The sequence below is a fragment of the Ipomoea nil genome, unplaced genomic scaffold (assembly GCF_001879475.1).
Source record: "Ipomoea nil cultivar Tokyo-kokei standard unplaced genomic scaffold, Asagao_1.1 scaffold0813, whole genome shotgun sequence".
Lineage (NCBI taxonomy): Eukaryota > Viridiplantae > Streptophyta > Magnoliopsida > Solanales > Convolvulaceae > Ipomoea > Ipomoea nil.
Genome location: NW_017617241.1, coordinates 1,449,885 through 1,474,266, shown reverse-complemented (window position 1 = coordinate 1,474,266; position 24,382 = coordinate 1,449,885). Strand labels below are relative to the sequence as shown.

Here is a 24,382-nt window from a genome sequence, read left to right as displayed (position 1 = left end):
AACATTATTAAACGAACATAAACGAGCTTGTTCACGAACATTAGTAAACGAACACAAACGAACTTGTTCACGATCTCTTAGCAAACGAGCTTACAACGGTTCAAGCTCTGTTCGTTTATTAACCGAGCTCTAATTTTTGTTTGTTAATGTTCGTTTACCTTAACAAACGAACATAAACGAACGCTTACCGAACACGAACACGAGTAGTTTGCCGAAAGCTCTGTTCGCTAACACCCCTAGTTACAATGTTGTACTTAGGGCAATAGTTATCGCAAATTATTTTGTGGACCCGGGTCTAAATGTTCACAATTTATCTACTAAATATTCACAGTTTACCTTTTAAAAATTTATAATTTGTTTACTACGAACACACAATGTTAACATATATGTAATTGATTATCTTGTTTTGTATTCACAAGCTCCTTTCAAATACTTCAGTTACACAATATTAACAGATTAGGATTTGAAGACCCTATATTGTATTCACAAATTTCCTTGTACAGTTGTTATACGTTTTGACTTAGAAACATAATTTATATAATAGAAGTTCACTATTCCAATATTAAAAATACATAATTTGTACGTCATTTAGGATCAGGGTCCACCTTACAAGGTGGACCCTGGTCCATGGTATAACAACTCAATAGTTATTGTGTGGACTGTGGTCTACATAGTTGTGTGGACCACGGTCCAAAAACGAAGTTGTTTCACGTAATTTTTTTTTCATACGACCCATTGCAACATACATTTTTATAAATTCATAATGTACATTATTCTAACTAAATATATTATCTTACCCCAGAGGTTTCATTATTCTAACTCATAAATTCAACTACGTCGTTTTGGACCGTAATCTATACAGCTGTGTGGACTATGGTCCACAACACAACAAATTGCCGTACTGAGGGTTAGTAGACATAACCTAGTACAGTAGTACCCATCAGTAGACATAACCTAGTACAGTAGTACCGGTTCCGTTATCAAACCGACAATTCACGGTTCCTTTATTGAAAGAATTGGAACCAAAACTTCGTACAAAAGTTTCAAATTTTAATTTTCTCCCCACGGTTAAAACTGAAATCTCTTACATAATTTCAATTAGGTTTACACAGCACATGACTCCATTTGAATTAGATGGCTAAAATTGAGATGTGATCATCTCTAATTATATGTGCAGGAGAATTGAAGTTGGTAGAGATAAATGATGATGTTGACTCCGGATAGGATTTGTTTATGTATTGACATGTAATTATCGATTGAATCTATCGAAGAAACCATTCATTTATAAGGTTGTCAGTCTGATATTTTTTCCTTCTATTTCGTACCTGTTTTCGCTGTCCACAGTCCCAACACATGCAGCCTCACCATTAATTAAAAGTTTATGTCTACATCTTCTGTCTCAATTCCTTGCCACTAAGCCTACAACATGTTTCACCTTAAATAATCACCACTTCTAGCAAGTGGATAAAACTTTTCAAAAGGTTTAGTATCATGTATAACACAGTATATTTATATATTACGGGACAATCCGTTCAAGTTGATCAGACTGTTAACTTGATAACCACAAGGTTTCAAGTTTGAATATCTTGAAAGCTACCAACGGACTATTTTGGACTAGACTTCTCCTTCATGGGCCAAGCCCATGGTCCATCTACCCCGTCTTGAGTCAGCTCATGTCGTAAAGTCTTCAAATCATGATTTTTAATTGAGTTAATTATCGATTTGGTCCCTCGACTATGAGGATTTCACCAATCTGGTCTTTGACTTTCAAAATTTATCAATTTAGTCCCTGACTATGTTTTTTTTTTAAAACCTGAAATGGTCCTAACTGTTAGACGTCCATTAACTCGGGACCAAATCGATAATTTTGCTATAGTCAAGGGACCATTTCGGTAATTAACTTTCGAATAAAATAGTGCATGTGATGATCGAAATAGTCCCTTGACTATAGCGAAATTATCAATTTGGCCCCGATTTAACGAATGTCTAACGGTTATGACCATTTCGGATAATAATAAAAAAAACCTAATTGGGGACTAAATTGAGGAATTTTGAAAGTCGAAGACCAGATTGGTGAAATCCTCATAGTTGAGGGACCAAATCGGTAATTAACTCTTTTTAATTTGTATGAATTAAAATTAGACGTTTATAAGGGTTTGAAGGTTCAAATTTACACAGACACCCTGAGGTGGAGAGGACCAATGTATACTAATAATCAATATGAGAATGACAAAACATTATCTTGTTATGGGGTCATTATCTGGGCACTAGAAGTAGCCAAGCATGACACTGTACTGTTGGCTTACATGGTTCATCTCCACAGTGCTCCTTCAAATGTTTCCAAAGTGACAGACTTTAATTTCTTGTTCTTTTATTTTGATTTTAACATTTCAGATAAGCTATATGTTTTTAGCAGAGTTTCTGAATCCAACAAAACTGCCAAAGTTGAGCCAACATGGTATTAAATTCACCTGCCCATTTATTCTCCATATGTTACACCTCCTTTCAGACCATGAAAATGCCTTGCAGGTTTAACCCCTCTCTTCCCCTCTATAAATTGTCCACTATGTAATTCATCTTCTATGTGTCTCCCTCATCCTCTTAAACTCCTGGTTAGTTTTTGTTCTTCTCAGGATGCTCAATCCTCGGTGGTGGCTATGAGGGTACGAGGTTCATGTTGTGGAAGATAATCATCATCATCGTTTTTCTTGATCACTCGAGTCGATTTCTGTACACCCCCTTTTCTCTGATACTCATTGCAGACAAGATTATCCATAGTTTCTGTTAATCTGATTCAAGCTAAAGGTGTTTTCTTGAGAGTCTTTCTTTTCGATCTGATATATCCTTTTTTGCAAATTATCATGGTTTAATGATTATGGTATCTTTTGCAGGAGTGGCACTAATTACTTTGGCTCTTTGAGGATGTTAAGGAGAAAAGTGTTGACAGAAGAGAGAGAGCACAATCCTTAATCAGCAAAAATGGTGTTTGCTTTTCATGGAATGTGCTCTCTCTGCTATCTGTCATAAGCTCCCTCTTCTTTCCTCAAGGAGGCAAAAAAAAAATGATTATTGTATAAAGAAAATTCAAGAACAGTGAATGCATTTAAGAAAACATCAAAAGTTTAAAGATTTGATTGGTTTCATTCCTTAACACAGAAGATGCAATCGAATCGCTATGACTTTACAAGACATCCTTAACAGCAGAACTTTGCACATCAACAAAACCAGATTGCTGTTTTCTGACTGCTTCTGCAATCAGCATTGGAGTATCTTATCAAAAGCAGAATTCCTAGTCGAGTGTTTATATTCGTTGTCGTTCTCATCATTTCATTTGTAATTCAATCATTATTTTATGAATTTTTCTGAGATATAACCTATTTGTATCATCAAGAAACAATGTTTTTTACTGGTAAAACAACCATAGATCTCCATAGCAGCACGAGACAAGAACAGATGAGTTAGTGGGATTATTGTGATGTGAATCTGATACAGATTTGAAGTGTTAAAAAAAATGCAAAAGACCATAAGAGTTCAATGGAATGGCTTTGAACTCAGGCTCTAAGCTTATATCATCTCATCTTACAATCTGTGAATGCAGAAAAAGAATAACAATGAATTAAGGAAACATAGCCACTTAGGCATCAAATTTAAGGAAACCTAGTCTGTATCTTCATTGAGTTTGATCTCTATGAGGCTTCCATGATCCCTGCAATCTTCGCTGTCTGAAAAGATGTCGTCGATGCTAAGTGGCAGACTATTGGAGAAAGTGAGAGTCGGCTTTAGTCTTGGAACATCCACAGCATCAGCTTCATTGCTAAGTATCTGAAGAACTCTTCTCATGGAAGGCCTTTCATTGCTATCAGGATTTGCACAGCTTAGGCCTACAAGAAGCAGTTTCCTCATTTCCTCCTCTCTGAACTCCCCCCCGAGCCTTTTGTCTGCTGCTTCGATTATCCTTCCTTGAGAGTGGAGCCGCCAAACCCAATCTACCAAATTCGCCATTTTCTCGCCTTCTCCTTCCCTCTCGATAGGCCTCCTCCCGCAAGCCACTTCCAGTATAACCACACCATAGCTGAAGACATCAGTCTTTTCGGTTGCTGTCCCATACTGAAGATACTCGGGTGCCAGGTACCCCATCGTTCCAGCTGTGAGGGTCGAAACGGGGCTCTTGTCGTGATCCAGAAGCCTGGCCAAACCGAAATCTCCCAGCCTCGCGTTATAGCCCGAGTCCAGCATTATGTTGCTGGCTTTTATGTCCCGGTGGATCACCTGCTGCTCACATTCTTGATGCAGGTAGGTGAGAACCGAGGCTAACCCAACCGCGATATTGTATCTGTAAGGCCATTTAAGAGGGTACCCTTGTTGAGATTCTTCATATAGCACCTTATCAAGACTCCCATTTGGCATAAACTCATACACAAGAAGCAATTCATCCTTCTCAACACACCATCCTTGGAGTTGAACTAGGTTTTTGTGCCTCAAGCTAGCTATAATTGTCAATTCTGCAATGAACTCGGTTCTACTCTCGTGTGCATGTTTTGATCTTTTCACTGCAGCTATATTGCCCGAATCCACGAAAGACGCCTTGTAGACAGTCCCAAACGATCCATGCCCAATAATCCTGCCGGAGTTGAACCATCTAGTGGCTGCATTTAGCTCCTTGTAACTGAACTGTCTGGGATGGGTCACAAGATCAGCTTTGAAGGTCTTCTCTGTCTTCTTCATCCCTTTCCATTTCTTGACAGAAATCCAACCAAAGACTGCAAGAACAGCACAAAAGAAGGCTGGGCCTGCAATCCCAAGCCCCAAACCAAGCCTCTTGTGATAACCATTGCCTTCAGAAACCGAAATGGTGGGAGGCTTCAAGGGAGCAGAATTGTTTGGGTGGATTCTTGGTTTCAATTCCTTAAACCCAGAACTCTGAAAACTCCAGTTCTCAATGTAATGCAACTCTGTGCTTCCCTCAGTAGAACCTGAAAACCCCACATACATAAACTCCTTTAGGAACCCAGACAGGTCAATATCAACTGTCAGCAAGGCAATTTCAGGCTTGAAAGTTGATTGGCTCAAGAACACCTCCAGCTTCTTCTCCTCATTCTGGTAATCAACCCAAGCTGTAACCCAATCCCCACTCTTCAGATTGATACCTGCCAGTATCGCATTGGCAGTCTTGATCGATACGAGGCTTTGGATATCCAAACCCACATGATTCCCATCAGGATCATTGAAGTGCAAATCCTGCCTCGTATCAAACTCCACAGCCACAAACTTGTTCTTGGTAAACTGCGACGAGTTCACCAGGCCCAAGAACCCTCCCGAGCTCCCCAAAGTCTGGTTATCAGGGGAGATAAAGAACGCCAAACCATCTCCAAACGACGCCGGGTTAACATTATCGATTGAAAACGAAAATTTCGTGGAGAAAGAAGCAGTGGCGTTTGAATCTTTATCAAAGAATCGAATTGGGTTGTTGTAGATTACCGAGCCGGAACTGGAGGACGGGACTCCCAGCTCTCTGGTGAGGCCTACGACGCCGTTTCTTAGATATGAGTCGCCAAGAAGAGTAAGATTCCTGAGAGTGAAATATGGGAAGTCAAAGCTGAAGGCTTCTGATGAGCTTGAAAGATGGAAGAGCATAGATAGAAGAGAGAAAAGGAGAAGCTTTCTTGGATGCATTCTCGCCGATCAAAGCTTTAATTTGGTTTTCAGAATCCAGTACGGGGAGTTTTCAGAAATTGATTGGATTCATGCGGCGGTGCAGTGGTGGGAAAGTGGAGGATAAACCGTTAGGAAATGGGCGCGTTGAAGAAGAAGAAGAAAAAGAAATGGCTAAATCGGTCGGTGCATATGTGCTCTTAACGGTAATATGATCATCTGCCCAAACTTATTTGGAAATCTCTTATGAAATGGGGGCCCCTCCCATGTTTATTCCCCTTTAGACGCTCCATTTATTTATTTTGTTCCATAGTGAAGTGATCATACAAGTATATCATTGTATCGAGTATTATATACTTAATCTATGTCTATGATATTCCGTGTATACAAAGGATCTGTCCACTTTAGACGTAATCTCCACACTATTGTTGTTATCGAGGATTGAACATTTGGTCTCTTTTCCCAAATACTGTCTACTGAAAGCCCGTGCCGACAAAATAGTATTGATACAATCGGCACATATGATTGTATTCATTACGATCCGCACTATAAAAAATATTTCATATCTCTATAGCAGTTAATTAAGCATCTTTCATATGATAGATTATAAGATTTTTATGATATATTTTCTTACATTTTTTAATAGCAATGCGGTTGGTGGATGAGCATACTAAATTTAGAATTTCCTATAAAATGGGGGTCCGGACTAGAATGTTAATTTCTTTTATATATGATAATGTTAAAAAAATGATAAATGTATTTTAAATAATATTCTTTTTTGTTGAACTTCTTAATTTTATTAAAAAATATTATTCATTTTTTATAGATTAATTTGAGCAGAATAAAAAGTAAAATATAATAAAGATTTTGGATATGGTAATTATATTATTATTTATGAATGTCACATATTTAATAAAGCTTGCTATGTGGGTCCAACAATGGTGATCATCTATCATTGCCCATGCCCAAATATTCAAATGAATCCGTTGTACGTTCAATGCTAGTTTGACCGTATTATTAGTTGATGACTTGATGTCATATTCATTGTATTTATTACCTCTACTTACAATTTGTTGACAAACATTGAAATGTAGTATTGTTTAATAATGTTAAAATAAACAATGCAAGGTTTATTAGGATTATGTGGTTGCAATTTGTAAGCTGATTCTGTGGTTGCGTTTTGGTCAATCGAGAAGGATGTTACAAAATTTATTAGGATTATTTAATTTTGAGGTAATTTTGTTCTTTTGATATAAAAAAAAATAAAAAATCTCAAAATTGATAACTAAGTGGATGGAACATAATATAATTTTTATATAAAAAATTCATGAGTTTACATTTGAACTATTTGTTCGTAGTTGTGACCTTAGCTTAAGGCATACAAACATGAGATGTTCGAAGCTGAGAGCGCGAAAAGTTAGTGAGTTCCAAACATCGGAAATTGGAAAGTGCACATGAACATGCATGCATGAATGGCAATATAATGGAGAATTCATAATTGCACTGAAATCCATTTCAGATTCTGATACCGACCAACCCAGTTCTCTCCCACTATATTTTAAAGCACACAGCAATGGAATCACATGTCAAATAGCCGTTGGGAGATAAGACTGATAAAACCACAACATTTGCCAACATCACATACAGGTCAAATAATTGGATTCTTTCCCTTCCATTATTTCACATTTTGTAATCATATATGCAGTATACTATGTACTGTTCTGACAAGGTATCCAACATCACCTTCCTCTCTTTATTCTTCAAATCGAAACTTTTAATTTATGGCCCATCTTCGTTCTATCACTTGTCATATTTTTCATATCACGACTTTTGCTTTATTCTACTATCTTTAAAATAAAATATCAAAAATTCACAATCACTATTTCTAGTATGCATTAGGTGTAGTAGATCTTATATGACAGATTTGATCGAAAATAAATTAACAATAAATGAACTCGTGATCTTTTAATAGGATAACCATGATTCACTTATTCAACCACTCTTACCTTTTTGGCATTTTCAATTTTATTTACACAATAAATACAAGTCATGTAATGGACCATGGTCAACATAGCGCTATATGGATCATGGCCATCAAATGAAACTATAGTAGAATTAAAATGATATATACTTTAATGTTGCTATAATAAGACTAGTGTGTGTAAAATAAAACTAAAAAATACAGCTCATTCAATAACGTATATTATCAAATGAAACTGTAGTATAATTAAAATGATACTTTAGTGTTGTTATAACGAAACTAGTGTATGTAGAAATTGATCGAAACTAAAATCCAGAGCACATGCAATAACATATATTGTTAAATGAACCTAAAATGTAATTAAAATAATACTGCAGTATTACTATAATTAAACTGCGCGCCCTGTGTGAAAAATAAAACTTATATAATAATGTATATTATCAAATGAAACTATAGTATAATTAAAATAATATTTTAATATTGTTATAATGCAATTAACATGCTTGAAAAATGAAACTAAAAGACAAAAAAATATGATCAAATGAAACTTAAATGTAATTATAATGATACTTACTTTATGATTTACGCTGTTACATTACATGGAACATGATCGACGGTAAAATTTGCCAACAACACTTCCACCTGTCCTTCAGAACTGGGCTAGGACTCTCAAATGGGCCGAGTCAGGCAGTCTTAATAGTTTGGGCTAGCCTAATTGGGCCCATATATGCGGCCACCTTAATGGGCACGTAAAGTTCATTCCACACCCCCCTATCCCTGGTTAAAAGAAGGGAAGTCAGCAATGCTGACTTTCAAATTTCAAGTTGTCAACAACCCTATTCAATTCCATATTGGCCTTTTGACAAGCTTGTCTTTTCACTCTATATTGGACCGTAGCAGTAATCTATAATTCAGCTTCTTTTTCTTGGGTATAAAAGGTAAATGCCTTATTTGGGAAGTTTATCAGTCAATTTTAACTTATTTAGTCATTATTAGTTGTTTGATTTGGTTAAACAACCAATATAAGTGTTTGATTAATTAATTTTTTATAACAACTTACTGCTCAAAGATGTTAAAGTTCAAAAAGCTACTCAAAATAGTTTTTTCAATCAATTTTTTGAGAAAGTTAAGTTATTTTGCATGTAATCAACTATCAACTAACATCTAATTTACCAAATACTTTTCTACAATCAACTAATACATCAATTAGTCAAATTCACTAACTCAATCAGCTAATAGCTATTTATTACCAAACATCCACAAAATTTCTCGCCCCGACTCTATAGAGATTGTGGAGGAGTCAAATTATGGTAATTCAATAGTCTTACAATGCTTGTTTCCTCCGTATATAACGCTAATATATGTATAAAATTTTGGAAATCAGAATACAAAATTTGATGAGTTTGAAATTTTAATTTACCATTGTCTATGCAACACGTATCTAAATAAATATATGTCTTGTTTATTATTTAAACATATAGTGGCTAAACTATGATGTAATTTGTTATGAGGATAAATGGTCAAATAAATTTGTTAGTTGTAGTGAAAATGCAATTAGAAATAAGAAAATAAATTATTGGACACTCCAAAACTATGCAACCAAGTCAATTTACATGTTGAAACGTGTTAATTTGTGTTATTTGGCATGTTTGCATGGCACCACAAATAGTTTTGTCAACATTATCCTTTGATTTGTTGTAATATTATTAGGTATATTGGATAGCTACATATTTCCTTGTCAATGAGGGAGGCAACGTAACTATAGCTAACTCCTTCGACAATTTTGATAGAGTCAATCAACTTCCTTTCCTCTTTTTGTCAAAGAAGGAAGTATGCGACGGTCTCACTGAAAGCATTCATGGCTACCTCCTCCTTAAATTTGAACAAGAAAAATACATGTTTCGATAATTAGTTTATCTTTATCAATTCAAATTATGAAACTTCTTTGATATTTTTCATATTTAAAGAGAATTCCTTACTAAATCGTAACTATTCTACACCTGGTCGGTAACATGTCCGATACTTGAGTAGAGTCTGACCTGACTATTACCGACCTTAAGTTAGATTAAGTGTAATTCAGCTAGTCGAGGATAGGGTAGTATCAATTGTACTACCCGCAAGCACTTAAGGTCGGACCGAGCACCCGACCAAGAACGCTAGTTTGCAAAAAGCTGAGAATAAATTTAATCTAATTAGTTTTGTTACATTAAAGAAATAGATGCATGAATACTTAAATTGATTCCCTTCTACTATTATTTATAAAATTAACCACGCCATTTTTTAGAAATTGATCATCCTAAATGGATGGATTAAATTAGTTCACACTTATCACGAGAAACCTTATTCACATTTGATCATGATATATATATATATATATATATATATATATATATATATACACACATACACACACACACGTGTGTGTGTGTGTGAACCACCTCCATATGAGTTGATGAGAATCAGTGGTAAAAAATAGATTTATGGATGAGATTAATTGAGAGGATGCATATGAAATATTACGTTGTGTGCATATTAAGCATATATTGTGTGCAACATAGGAACATGCTCCATATGCTGTTATGTACACGCACATTTTTAATACCCCTGATCAATCTCATCTCCCTCCCCCAACTTGAAATCCATCATGACTTATAACAATTGATGTTATGAAGTGGGACCCACTAATTTATTATCAAATACACAAATTACTTTTATATATGGGAACACATTTCAAATAATAAGTATTTAATTTCAATTATGATTCTATTTTATATTCTAATATTTAAATCAAACCCATCTTTGCTCTTTTCATTTAAAAACTATATTAAAATCAAAATTATTATAGAAAAATCCAATAATAATAATAATCTAGATAAAAGCTGTAAATAAAGAAACGTTCAAAGAAACACGTAGTACTCAAAAGACTAATTACATGTAACTTTTGGGCCCGTAAGCGAAGCAAAGAAGTTAATATCGCGACCCGACCGCGTTAACCCAACAACCAAACGGCCCAGAGAGAGGGACCCACGGACCCACCCGTTGGCGACGTCATCAACTACCTAAAATGTGAACGCCTGACTGAGTGACTGCTCCAAACAACGATTAGCGGTCTCTCTCCGGCATCACCTCTATAAATCGCTCTGTTTTCAATTTCTTCATCACCGCCGCGTTTCACTTGCAGAGCAAAGTTGCGTACCAATCCACAGTACCAGATATTCGGAGCCTTAATCGCTTCCATTCCCCTCAGAAGTCGAAGAAAGCGTGCTAGTCTACTTCACTGTTTGCAAGGTGATTTTATCTGTGTTTTACTTGAATTTGTGGATTCAATTGTTGCATTGGTGATTGTGATTTTCCGGATAATTTGATAAATTGGTGTGAATTTAACGTGCGAGTTTGTTTGCGGTAAGTTAAGAGCTTATGTATTTATGTAGTGTATGACTGTTTGGATTTGCCATGAATGGACTGAGTTTAGGTTGAATGGAGCAAATGTTGAGTAAAACTGGAGCGAAGAGGGTTCAGTTGCTTCCGGCAGTAAATGATGATCATGGAGGAGTTATAGTGGAATTGCAGGAGCTTATGGATTCGGATGTCTTTGAAACCGCGCTTCGAGATTCACTAGCCGAGTGGAAGCTGCAGGTATGTTCCTTTTATTCAGCTTCTTTTGGTTAGAGATGCTGCCTGAATACCTCTAGGGAACAAGGAGGAGGAAGTAGACTGATTGAGCCATAACATGCCTTAGCTGTTGACGTTTCAAAATTTAACATGTCAAAAATGCTTTCATTAAAAAATTGTAGAAATTTAACTTCCATACCTTGAATGCTGATGTTTTGACATTCTAGTTTTGGAATAAATTGGTAATGACATGCTTGTAAATATAAGGTGCGTGATTTTTGTTTGTTTATAAAATGAATTTGTACACATCATGGTTAAAGCTTGCTTTGCTGCTTTGCCGCTTTGCCTAAGTATTCATGATGGCACTCATAATAGGAGGAGAAGAAGTGAAATCCATGGTTTCTTACTTTCTTCATTGCCAATACGGCAAGTTGGCAACCATGCCATTATGATCATTGACTAAAGTCCTTTTTGGCATTCCCTAACATGATTAAAACGGAAAGATACCCTTGGCTAATACATTTGTGAATCATGAAGTTGCATAAAAGCTGTTTTTCTTTCACTTTTGCTTTTACTTTTGGGAGTTTTGGTTCTAGCAGTGGATCTTCTGGTGGTGGGTCAGGATAACTTAAAAGTTTTCGCACAATTGTTTTACACATCAACTTAACCTGTCTATTTCCTAATTTAGTTTGTGCAAGAAAGTAATACGAAACTCATCATTGTCCACTTTCTTATATTTGGTATCTTTTTCCAGAGTGCATTGTCACTTAAAACACTCTTACAAATTAATGAGCCTAATCCATCCTCCCTCACAGTTCCTTCATTGACCATCCTAATGAACTGTTCATTTACATTATTTGCATTACTTATATGTGAAATAAACTGCATGCTGTGGATGTGCAACTGTCTTGAACTTGCATGATGTTATGACTCACGACTCTAATGGACTAACATTTGTTATTCTCCTGTCCAAACCTGTTGCAACTATCTTTCAATATTTACTTCTTGCATTGTACCCTGACAAATATACTTTGCAGGGAAAGAGGGGTGTGTGGATAAAGGTGCCAATTGGACTTGCATATCTAGTAGAAATTGCAGTTAAGGTAATCTTTTCATTTCTTTGGACTTTGAATCTGTTTGGTATTTTACATAAACTGTTTGGAATGATGAGCAGCCAAAATTTGAAAAGACAAGACAATAAATTTTGCACGTGAAAGCTGAAAACATGGAAATCTACTACATGTTCATTGAATGGAATCATATTTTCTTTAACTTCATATGAAATTATTATTTTGACTAATGTTCAAAAATTTACTATGAATAGGCTCCAGATTTGGTGGTTGCATCTATATTACCTATTTACCATCTTATAATTGGTGCTCATTACCTCACTGTGCCATTTACTGTTTATATTTTAATGTATGATATATTTATTACAGGAAGGATTTTGGTATCACCATGCAGAGCCTCATTACCTGATGCTTGTACGTTGGATCCCTGAAACAGCTAATACCATCCCTGCAAATGTCACACATCGAGTAGCAATTGGCGCTATTGTCATGAATGACAAAAGAGAGGTGATTGCCATCAATATTACTGATAAACCTATAGCATACTTGATTTGTATCACACATTTTGTGAGATAATAAATTGTGTTAATTAATTCTAATTATATTAAATAGTCATTGGTTAGTGAGCTAGGAGATTGTCATTATTTAATTGCTGTCTAGTATGCTATTCTAGTTCTAATTTTGCAACATCTGGTTTTAGCTGCTGGTCGTCCAGGAAAACAATGGTAGACTCAAAGGAAGAGGGGTCTGGAAAATCCCAACTGGAGTTGTTGAAGAGGTAGGCACCAAAGCTCAATAATCGTCGCTTGTTCAGTCCTAAATCTATTTTACCCACAGAACTGAGCTTCTTAACCTGCAGGGAGAGGATATTTTTGAAGGTGCAGTAAGAGAAGTAAAAGAAGAAACCGGAGTAAGCATAATAAATCCATTCATAAACAAAATTGCATATTTTCCCCCCCAAATTACAGATATCTTACTTACCATACTGGCTCTGGTATGTTTCAGATCGATACAGAATTTGTCGAAGTACTGGGATTCAGGCAAATACACAAGGCTTTCTTTGGGAAGTCAGATATGGTCTTCATATGCATGTTACGCCCTCTATCATTTGACATTCAAAAGCAGGACTTAGAAATCGAGGCTGCCCAGGTATGAACGGAGTCATTTCTTACTTCATGACTAAATTAGCTATGATATAATATTGTATCAAATCTTTCCAGTTCTTTCTATAGCAAAAACCATACTATATGTTTCTTCCTTCCTTCATTGCAGTGGATGCCATTCGAAGAATACGCAGCACAACCTTTTGTTCAGAAACACGGGTTTTTCAAGTCCATCAGCGATCTATGCCTGGCGAAAACACAGGGGAACTATGTAGGCCTAACTCCGGTTCCAATAAGATCATTCTTTGATTCTCATTTCAGCTATCTTTATCTCAACAAGGAAGATTTGGACCAGCCAGACCATAAAGTTCATCCTTGAAGAAGCAGAGCAAGAATGTATCTGCTCTTACACTCATCTAATTCATTATTGTTATTCTTTTTTACAGTATTCTTTCACTTTCACCATAGTTAAAAATAAATGTATCTGCAATTATATATAGGTCTTACTTAGCTGATTAGCTCAATGTATTTGATGTTCTGGAAATAATAAAGAAGATGAAAATGAAATGGTATTTTGAAAAAGTCAATGAATAAAGATAGGATGCCATAAGTCCACTACTCATTACACTGATTTATCATATTTAAACTTTTGACCCTAAAAGAAAGCTTGCTCAAGTGAAAAGGCAACACACAGACTTAAAACCATTGCGACAAATCTTCCGCCGTTGAACCTAATGGCGCCGTTGTCGTCTGCCGTCTGATCGTCAGAATCACTGTCCGGAGCATCCGCCGGGGAGTCTGACGGAGCATCGGATGGTAACGGTGACGGTGACTTTGACTTGTGCCTCTTAGCAGGCTTGGGAGACTCTGCGTCGGCGTCCGGTCCCGGAGCTGGAGCAGGGGTCGGGGAATCAGTTGCCTTGAACAGCTCCTTCGGCATTAAGACTTTGTCAAGAGTAAAAATCGCCACCGGCTGTTCATCCAGCAACGTTCCCGTGATTTTCGCGGTCACAATCTTCGTCTTCAATGTCACGACGTCGCCGTCGTTTTGGACTGTGAAGCCGAACTTCTTACCGCCGTCGGTAGCCAATGTGTTCGTCTCGCCGTTATTTGACCTCAAATCCGACAGCGAATGGTAGACGGGAACGCCGTGGTACTCCAGCAGTGACTGTTTCCCATCCGCCGTTAAATTTTTGAATTTCGGCATGAAATTCTTCATAGCGTCGTCGCCGGGGCAGAATATCGTTAATCCACCGGTAACACTGGCATCATATGTCTTCTCAGCAGGGGAAGCCAACAGAGCCTCGGCAAACACTTTGCAGCCATGACTCGACATACGAGCAGTTAGGTTCATCTGGCTTGGACCAGGAGTCGGAGCTTCCGCTTGCGGCGACGGCAAGATACGACTGATCTGGAGAACGGAAATGTTGTAGGGTATCTCCTCGATAGACTTGACGTAAGTGGCCGGCAGGGATCCGCCGTTGTCCTCAGGCCCAAATCCGACTTTTCCGCCCTTCAGATCCGTGATATTGACAAAGCCGGTGGAGCCGGACGCCGAGCCGGAGGCCTGGAACATAGTAGCGGCCAAAGCCGTACCATTGGAGATTTGGTGGAGCTTCTTGGTGTCGTAGTAGTCCAGAAGGACGTGAAGGGAGAGCACATTCTTAATGGTGTTAATGGACAGGTGCTTGGCGAGCAGATCCGCCATGGCCGCCTCGTCGACGGCGCAGACGGTTATGGTCTCGCGGTTGTTGATATCGGCGGCGAGGTGTGTCAGTGTCAGGTAGTGATTAAAGGTAGCAAACGCTTTATCCTTGGCCAGAATGCGGGTGATATTGTGGGCTCCGGCGCCTTCCGGCCAAAGCAACACTGTAAAACAGAGAAACGCCGCAACCACGGCGGCCGTTGAGAGGCTCTGCATTTTCAGTTTGAAGGGAGGCGAGAGTTGCGATGATGGTTTTAGCTTTTCAGTTGCTTTGGAAGTGAGAGTTTGAACGGTACGGCGCGAGTCTATGTAGACCGAGATCCGCGCTGTGGGATAAAATTTGTAACCCCCGACTTGCAATAAATTACTCAAAATGCCATTGACCAGTAATAATAATTACAACATTATCCTAATAATAATTAATATTATTATTACCAATGACACATTTGAGAGGATGTAAACCAGAGGTTGCTCTCACACTGTGACTGGTGAGACTCGATCCTTGGTCATTCTTTCAAACTTTCACCTCTATGACGAGTTGGACTGTCCATACGGGTCATAAATTTTATTTCTGCATAACAATGTAGTTTGAATTCTTACTTTATTATCATCTTATTATTTACAATTCATTTCTTCAAAGTTCTAACCAAGCGCCCCGTGAGAACTTACATCTCGGTCTGACTGGACGGTGGATATGGATAGATAATGGTAGATAATGGTGTCAATCTACATAAAATAATTTAAGAAACTTTATTTTACTAGCAGCTGTAAAGTGCGGGTTCCAATTCTATTTACTCATATATGGTAAAATGTTGTTTAAGTTTGAATTTCAAATTTTTTTAAATATGGTAGTTTCCAGTTTCCTATGGCTCACGTCGTAATTTGCGGGTAATGCATGGGCAATTGTGGAATAAGAGGGCTTGAGAAAAGCCAAATGAGGTGGAGCCGCGTAGGTAGCGGCTGGCACATACTAGGTTGCTTTGACGGTTACGATTCTATTTTCTCCTGTCGACAGCCAAACAGCACTTATATGTTATAAAATATTTTGGACAGTTTTGTTGGGGTGTTGGCCGTATACTATATTAGTATATTGTATTAAGTAGCAGGTGGATTAGAGTTGAAAAAAGTAATTGCCAATTTGTACGCTTTTTTCACATCCACCTTATAAATGCTTGAGCTACATGACGATGGATTATTAGCTGTTAATTACCTGTTTTCAAATGTTTCGATTAAGGATACTATAATTAGCCATTATCATAACTGACTGCATTATCTTCTTCCGACCCAAATTTCGGACCGACAGAATATTTGGGAAGATATAAATTACGATAATTTGCTCAACAATGGCATAAGGGATTTATCGGGATATGTCCATTTTGAACATAATCCCCACACAACTTCTGTCAAAGTTCGAACATTGATATCTTCACTAAAATACTGTCTACTAAGTCATTGAGCTAAGCTCATATTGACACCGACTCCATTATCGATCACAGGATTAAGGCTACCGTGTAAACACGTGGGAGGGTTGGCTGGAGCAACACATCTATTATCCTCAAAACTTAATGATAATAGAAATTTCGTGTAACAGCTTAGTTGACGTGAATGACTATGTACTCTCATATCTTAAGGGGAGCCCAGGAATTCGAATCCCCTCTCATCTCTAAAGAAGGAACGACAGAAACTCAGAAAGTTCTTTACAAAGATAATTGCCGACAAGTACGTGAATGAAAATAACGTGCATTCAACTATTGAAGTAGTGCGCATCAGAGATATTGTTGACCCAGAAGTCAAGGGCTGATAACCGTGATTGCAGGCTGTTAAGACTCTTTTGTCTACTACTTATTAATTGTTATATGGGTTTGTTTAATGTAATGTAATAATTAATTAATTAATAAACATATTTAATACAATCTATGGATATATATATCCACTACAATAACTTAAACATAATACCTCCAAATACTCTACAATTGATAGTTTTACAAAGAAACCTCAATGATCTTGGCAACTGCACAAGGTGATGAGGTTTCTATCTTTTATGCTAGTCAATACACTAGGTCATATGTATGTAACAAGTATGTCTGGTCCTCTCACCTAAAGGGCCGCTAAATCACCGTACTTTTACTCATCCACAATACCTATAAGATCAGGGTGTGGGAGCCCGGGGCAAAGAATTCGCCTTTTGCACCCAAAACATGATTTTACATTGATCCACACACATCACAAGGCAACAATAAAGCACAGTTTATTGATCTTCAATGGTTCCTTCTTTAATCCTTTCCTAGAAACATTTCTTTGGAGTCGGAAATCATAGGAAACCATGAACATGAACTTTCAAGCCTCCCTACTCCGACTTACCCTTTTTCACTTCTATGGGGTTTCTTAGAATATGGAAATCAAAGAACAATTACAGTGGAAACACTAATTAGAAACTAAACCCGTACCCAAAAATCCTGTTACAAAGTGCACCCACACAACACACACATGAAAACACAAGGATGTGGAATGGGGATGATGTAATTGTAGCCAGCTAGGAAATCAAATATTTTCCAGATTTTGAACAGTTTAGAACTTGTAGCAGCTAGTGACAAAAAGCAATGGACAATATTTCTTTACTTTCATGTAATTTAAACAAAAAACACGAGAAACACAATGGATCCAAATAACATCTGTTCACAACAGGAAGAATGCTTTTGTATGTGAAAGATAGTAAGATACACATCCATAATACCCCTGCACCTCCCTAAACACGTGCTCTTAGCAGAGGGAATACTTTTGAGTTTAGACATTACAGAGTAAAACAAGCTCAAAGATTGTAACTTTATGGTCCTGTAAGCCAAACTCTCATAATTCTGAATCAAAATTGAGAAGGCAGATAGGTATCGAACAATATTACCCTCTCTAAGCATGAAGTTTAACACTAATCAAGCATTCCTTTAACCGATAGTACATAGATACACAAATATGTTACTCAAATAAGTTCCCATATCTTCAACTACTGATCCAAGATTCAATCTTTCAAAGCTAGGAGTTAGCATTGACAAGCCAATTAAGTACACTATAAAAACTCAAGAATCTATACTTGAACACTTTAAACTTACATTGAATTACTAAATCATGATTAGCTATAGAGCCATAGTATCAGACACTTCCTAATTGCTCAAATTTCACAGGAAAAGAGCCCCAGAATATGTCAACAACAAACAACAATTGAGAGGGCAAAGTATGAATCATATAAAGATTTTTCTCTTGCAACAATCAAGCTATACTTGTATTGAATCCAAGTAATAAGTGTACATTCAAGAAAGTAGCTTGAACAGGAATAAATTACGGAAAAGCTCATAGCACTTGCCTATCCGCAGCCTCTGCAACAAGGGGCAATCTGGGGAGTTGACCCAAAAAGCAAGAAGACGAGCCGTAGATCAAGGAGACCAAGAGGAACAAGAACACAGTGCTATCGAAGCTCATCATCAAATCCAACCCCAACCCATCTTTGGGGCTGAAACTCCGCTCCAAAAGATCCGGGAAGATCAAGAGCACATCAAGCACAATCGCCTGCATGGTGTTGAACCTCACGTACCTACTGAAATTGGGGTTTCTGACAACGACGAAGTAGAGCGTGAAGAACACCAGAATCCCATTGAGCGGGAAGCTCTTGAAGACCCGTATAGCCGGAACTAAGGGCTGAATCAGAGCTTGGACCGGAGTGAACTGCGTGATGACGTATTTGCCGTACTGAACGCCGTCGAAGAAAGGGTAGAAGTAAGCAATGGCAGAGATTAAACGGTCAGGGCCATCCGCTGTGCTGCTGCCCTTTGATTGAACGGTGACTAGGAGGCGTCTGGGAGCTCCGGCGGGTTTTCTTAGCAGAGACGGTGAGTGTTGCAGGTGGAGGGGAGTTATGCTGGGTCTGTGAGAGAAGAGTTGGGGTGTAGATAAAAGATTGGATATGGCCATCCCGTGAATCGATTCCAGAAGGATGACCAAGAAAATCTTGAGAGAGAAGAGAAAAAGATGCGATCTTTGGGGGCTTCCACTTGTTGATAGCTCGATCACACGCTAGTCATCGCAGTGAAAGATGAGCAGCTGAGTATCATATCATGGATCGAATTTTGGGCTGGGCTACATAAATTTCATATTTTTCCCAATCTTGGCCCATAAATTCTATGGGTTCTTTTTTAATTTTCGAATTTGATTATGTAGATGAGTTGAACATCAATTATATCGTCGACCATGGCCCAAAAACAGCGTCGTTTCTTTAAGTAAAGGAATAGCAGTCGTTACAGTTTAACGGAGCGTGAAGTTTTGATATGTTAATTACCAAATGAAATTACAGTGTATCTAGACTGACACTGCCTCACGTATTATTTTTATATTATCAAATAAAACTGCAATTGAATTGAAATGAAACTGTACTTGTGTTGAAATAGAACTGCAGTGTGTACAAAATTAAACTGAATAACAATTTACATATTTGAGTGTATATTGTCCAGCGAAACTGTAGTTATATCAAAATGATACTATACTTGTGTTGAAATGAAACTGCAGTGTATATAAAATGAAACTGAATAACATTTCACATATTTGAGTATATATTGTGCAATGAAACTGTAGTTATATCGAAATGATAATGTAGTTGTGTTGTAATGAAACTATAGTGTATATAAAATGAAACTGAATAACAGTTTCACATATTTGAGTGTAATATCGAAAGAAATTGTAGTTGTGTTGAAATGAAACTGCATTGTATACAAAATGAAACTGAATATGTTATACAATCAAAGTTACTTTTTGCGGACGACGCGGAACGGCACGAAACATGTTTTTTTTTTTTTTTTTTTTCATTAAAAGAAACGACACCGTTTGAATGTCTGGACCACATTGCATTATGGACCACTGTCTAATTTGCCTGGGTTGAATCACCTCGTGACGCTACGTTCTTTGTGTATAAATTGCAGTATGTAATCTTTTCAAAACAAGCTTTTGGATCTCAAGCAGACAAGCACGAACCCTAATATTTTCTCCTTCATTTTTTTTAAATACATTTTTAGTTTAGATTAGCTTATATATAGAGTTACATTTCCAACTCATTGTTGAAGCTAGTAGCAAGGATTAGTTGGAGGGGATTCTACTTCAATTCAATTCGATCTAATCTCACATACATTTTAATAGAGAAGCATTTTCTATTCCTCTTTTATTTTCTTATGCAATGTTTATTAGTCTCACCTGTGTTCTTCAATTATTTATGCTTATAATGTGTGAGTAGTTCTATTAAGAGCTTGGATTAGGGTGTTATTCACTTCTTAGATGTAAATATGTGATTAGTGCATAATGGGGAGAATTTCAAGCTAGGGTTCATGTGATTGAGTAGGGTTTATGTGTTGAATCTTGCTAATACTTGATGCGCACATTTATTAGTATGTTTTTTGGAGGATTCCTCACCTCAACGAGTGTTAGGAGAGGAACCCAAGCTTCACCTTGCTCAACCCGATTTATTTCTATAAAAGTAAGGGAAAATATGGAATTTATATGCTTTTGTGCTTGTAGAGCTTGAGATTGATACGCCACAAGAGTGACAATTTCATGTTCTAATCCTTGTTTACTTGCTCATGAAAATGGGACACATCCCTTGATTGATTGTTCTTCCCTAATCCCTTAAGTTATTAAGGCATCTGGAAGGTGATATCCCCTAATTTGAGCCCTATATATCCTTTACTATTGTGCTTTCTTGTGTTTTAATAGTACTGTTAACCTATACTAGTCTTTTTATTCTATCATAGTTGATAATTGCCAACCATGAATATGATTTGCTTGGATTCTTGTGGCCGGGTTTCAAAACTTTAGTGCCTAGAACTCTAGTTATCTCACAAGTACGCACCATATCTAGTCCCAATCCCTTGTGGAACGACATTCTCACCTGTAATCTTACCACCTCTTTCCCATACATCATATATGCCTAAGCCTAGCTTATTAGGCGGATTGCATTTTTGGGTGATAGTGGGTCATTTTCAGTGGTTTGAAATTCCTTTGAACTTGTTGGTAGTTGGATCACACGTTACTTGATGGATAATTTTAATTATCTACGCAAGTGCACGAATCATGTAATAACACATACAATGTGCAAAAGCAAATGTCGATCCCACTAGAAACTCTTCATAACCTAATAAAATAACTAGCAATTTAGAAATGATGATCGACCACTAAGTAGGTGATAAAAACAATAGATTAAAAAAGAATAAAGTTTAGGATTGAGGCTAACTAAATCATCATGAGATTATGTAGATCGAATTGTAGAAGAGTCAAATTAAATTTGTAATTGCACAGCTGCACAAGTACTCCTTGTGTTCTATGTGAAAATTTGGCTTATTAGGCACTTTGTCGTGTTTAAGTTGAGTAAATAGCGTAATTGAATCTAATAAGTTAAAATAGCTCTATAATATACTTTTTATAGTAAAATAGTGTAGTTAAGTTATAATTTTAATTTATTTATTCAATAGGTTAATGTTGATACGATAATAGTTATGTTTTTATGTGATTTTAGACGTGACAACGATTATTTCCCTTAATGAATTGAATAATTTTGAATGAAAATTTATAAAACAATATAAATTAAAATTCAAGCCTCCGCCTGGTACCACACTTGTCTGGTTAGGAATGTTAGTCACTTGCTCCTGTACTGTGTACTTATGGAATGTTAGGCACTTGCTTTATTAGAGCATCCACATTAGTTGGGAAGATTTGGGGGATAATGTAAGAGTGATTGGGAGAGAGAATGTGAGAAGGGGAGAAAAAAAAAAAAAACCAAAATTGATTTTTAAAACAAAAAAAAATTAAAGAATTCAGTCGCGTCATGCGCGCCAGTCGGCGCGCCTGACGCGCCTCCGGGCGCGTGCACTGCACGCGCCCGGCCTTTCTCCTCAGTTCCGCGATACGCGCGGAACTGCGGTGTTTTTTTTTTTTTTTTCCTGCCATTCTCCCCTCATTTGCAGGAGGATTATTTTCTCCATTCTCTCCTTCTCCCATCTGTTAAGCTGCATATTTGTGTACTATTATCTCCATATTATCCTCTGATGAGGATGCTCTTATGTAATGCACATTTTTTGGTGTTTCTAAAATGATTTAAATTTTCTAGGAATGGGGAGAAATTAGGCAATGAAGCAAAAGCGAAATACAATTAGACCACATAACTTAAGGGAAGTGTAATTTGATCATCAAACAAATTAATTTAAAATAACTATATCAAAGTGGCTGGTTATACCCGGCCGTTAATTACTAGTAACTTGTATTAAGTGACATTTTAAAATACTTATAAAATAAAATGATGTATCAAGATTGGTTGTCATGCTTTATTGATAAAAGATAACAAAAAGATAAGGTAGAAATTGGAAAAACGTATAAGCCCTGTTTGGATAACATATATAGTTACGGCAAATTTATGTGTGGATCATGGTACACATAATTTTGTGGACCATGAATATCATGTACATTTTTAATATATTAAAAGTATATTATTTTTTGTACTAAAGGTACATTGTATAAAATAATGTACTCTTAGTATATTAAAAATGTACTTTCATAAAATGTACCTTACGTACATAAATAGTATACCCTTAGTATATTAAAAATGTACTTTTTTATTTATGGTCCATACAATTGTGTGGACCATGGTCCATGTAATAATGATTGGTTAATTAGTTTATCAGCCAATTTTGGATATTGTTTGAATATTTTATATTATTTTTACATAGATAGCAAATTTTATTGTGGATAATAAATTAAATATTATTTTGAGAAAATGACACTTTTTAGCTTCTGAATTGTTTTACTTTTTTTTTTTTTTTTTTTTTTTTTTTTTTGGTGCATGTAAGTTAATATCAATGTTGCAAAAATCGCGCGCAACGGACTAGGCGACTGAGATTAGCTAGTTTTTTTTTTTTTTTTTTTTTTAATGGTTTATTTCGCTCAAAACGGCGTCATTTTGAGCGAAATAATCTAAATCGTTTAAATCGGTCGCAAATCCGAAAAATGTAAAAAGAAAAAAATTGAAATAAGCTATTCTAATATTGATACTTTGTGACTTGTGAGTCGTGACTTTGTGAAATTGTGTTTTCATTCTTTAAATCTTTATATAATTTACAATTCTAGTTGTTTTTAAAGTTAATATTTTATATTTTAGTATTATCTATTATATTAAATAGTTTATAATTATCAAATCTTGTCAAATGCTTTGTGGTCGAGTAACGCTTAGAGATTATTGTAACCTACGTTACACTTTTATTTTAATAATATGGTCGTAATCTATCATTATGTGCGACTATCCCCACTATAGAAATTAAAAAAAAAAAAAAGAAAGAAGAATCTAGTAAATACTAGAAAAAAACAGAGGCTTTCTACATATGCATCGTCTAAAACAACGATTTTTATCAGCTGTAGCAAAAAGAGAAACGTCATAGAAGTCAAGGAAGAAGCCTAGCAACTTTTTCTATGGATAAGGATAAAAGGGGTCTAATTGATAGAATATAGAGGAAACACCGTAAAGATGAAATTGCGAGGTTTTAGGCCAATACAATAATAACTGCGTACGTATGTCACAAGGTTACAGTAGGCGCTAGGCGCTAGTTGGGCGCTCGGGCAGAGCCTAGGCGGCGCTAGGCGGGCACCAAAAAAATTTTAAAAAATAGTGTCAGACTTGTAGTTTGACAATTTTAATGAGTCTGTTTTTAACATTCAATCAAATAACACATCCAAATAAATGAAATAATGATAATTTATAAGTCATAACATCATAATAATATTAAAATCAATAATTAATGAAAGACGAAATCGGTCAAAATCGAACAAAATTAGTCAAAATCGGACGAAATCGGCCGACTCAGCCGAGTTGGCCGACTTTGGCCGAGTTGGCCGCCCAAGTGGCCGGCCAAGTTTTGGCCGAATATAGGCCAAAATGGCAAGGATCAGTGCCGCCTAGCGCCTAGGCGGCCGAGTTTTGCAACCTTAGTATGTCATGATAATGATAGGAGAAACACATATCTCATGATGTGAGATAAAAATTAGGAATCGACTTATGTAGTAGAGTCAATCCACTATTAACATATAGGATTATTTTTTTTATTATATTATTAAGTAAGGGGATCATATAAGGGAGTAACTTGGTACTATTGGACCACAAGATCCATGGTAACATATACGATTATTCTTATCATATAAAATCAATATTCACATTTCACTTTTAAAAATGATTTTATATGGAAAG

At 36.5% G+C, this 24,382-nt stretch overlaps 4 protein-coding genes across 4 annotated transcripts; 1 reads left to right on the top strand and 3 right to left on the bottom strand.

The window, feature by feature from the left end:
- Positions 1–3,502: 3,502 nt before the first annotated feature.
- Positions 3,503–5,825, bottom strand: LOC109178062 (probable L-type lectin-domain containing receptor kinase S.7). Its single transcript, XM_019327561.1, has one exon. It carries the CDS (start codon positions 5,671–5,673, stop codon positions 3,658–3,660), a length of 2,016 nt encoding a protein of 671 aa, XP_019183106.1. The 5' UTR covers positions 5,674–5,825; the 3' UTR covers positions 3,503–3,657.
- Positions 5,826–10,713: 4,888 nt separating this feature from the next.
- LOC109178265 (nudix hydrolase 10-like) lies at positions 10,714–14,005 on the top strand. Its single transcript, XM_019327885.1, has 8 exons — positions 10,714–10,921; positions 11,106–11,269; positions 12,283–12,348; positions 12,685–12,822; positions 13,016–13,093; positions 13,175–13,225; positions 13,321–13,464; positions 13,588–14,005. The coding sequence occupies exons 2-8, from the start codon at positions 11,111–11,113 to the stop codon at positions 13,795–13,797; spliced, it is 846 nt and encodes a 281-aa protein (XP_019183430.1). The 5' UTR covers positions 10,714–10,921; positions 11,106–11,110; the 3' UTR covers positions 13,798–14,005.
- On the bottom strand, positions 13,970–15,445 carry LOC109178264 (fasciclin-like arabinogalactan protein 1). Its single transcript, XM_019327884.1, has one exon. It carries the CDS (start codon positions 15,337–15,339, stop codon positions 14,074–14,076), a length of 1,266 nt encoding a protein of 421 aa, XP_019183429.1. The 5' UTR covers positions 15,340–15,445; the 3' UTR covers positions 13,970–14,073.
- Positions 15,446–18,093: 2,648 nt separating this feature from the next.
- LOC109178266 (protein TIC 20-v, chloroplastic) lies at positions 18,094–19,208 on the bottom strand. The gene has a single exon (XM_019327886.1). The coding sequence runs from the start codon at positions 19,081–19,083 to the stop codon at positions 18,466–18,468; it is 618 nt and encodes a 205-aa protein (XP_019183431.1). The 5' UTR covers positions 19,084–19,208; the 3' UTR covers positions 18,094–18,465.
- Positions 19,209–24,382: the final 5,174 nt, after the last annotated feature.

Coding starts and splice junctions, on each gene's coding strand:
- LOC109178062 (XM_019327561.1), bottom strand. CDS start 5,673: ATGCATCCAAGAAAGCTTCTCCTTTTCTCTCTTCTATCTATGCTCTTC.
- LOC109178265 (XM_019327885.1), top strand. CDS start 11,111: ATGGAGCAAATGTTGAGTAAAACTGGAGCGAAGAGGGTTCAGTTGCTT. Junction 12,349..12,684: donor TAGTAGAAATTGCAGTTAAG/GTAATCTTTTCA, acceptor TATTTATTACAG/GAAGGATTTTGGTATCACCA. Junction 13,094..13,174: donor CAACTGGAGTTGTTGAAGAG/GTAGGCACCAAA, acceptor CTTAACCTGCAG/GGAGAGGATATTTTTGAAGG.
- LOC109178264 (XM_019327884.1), bottom strand. CDS start 15,339: ATGCAGAGCCTCTCAACGGCCGCCGTGGTTGCGGCGTTTCTCTGTTTT.
- LOC109178266 (XM_019327886.1), bottom strand. CDS start 19,083: ATGGCCATATCCAATCTTTTATCTACACCCCAACTCTTCTCTCACAGA.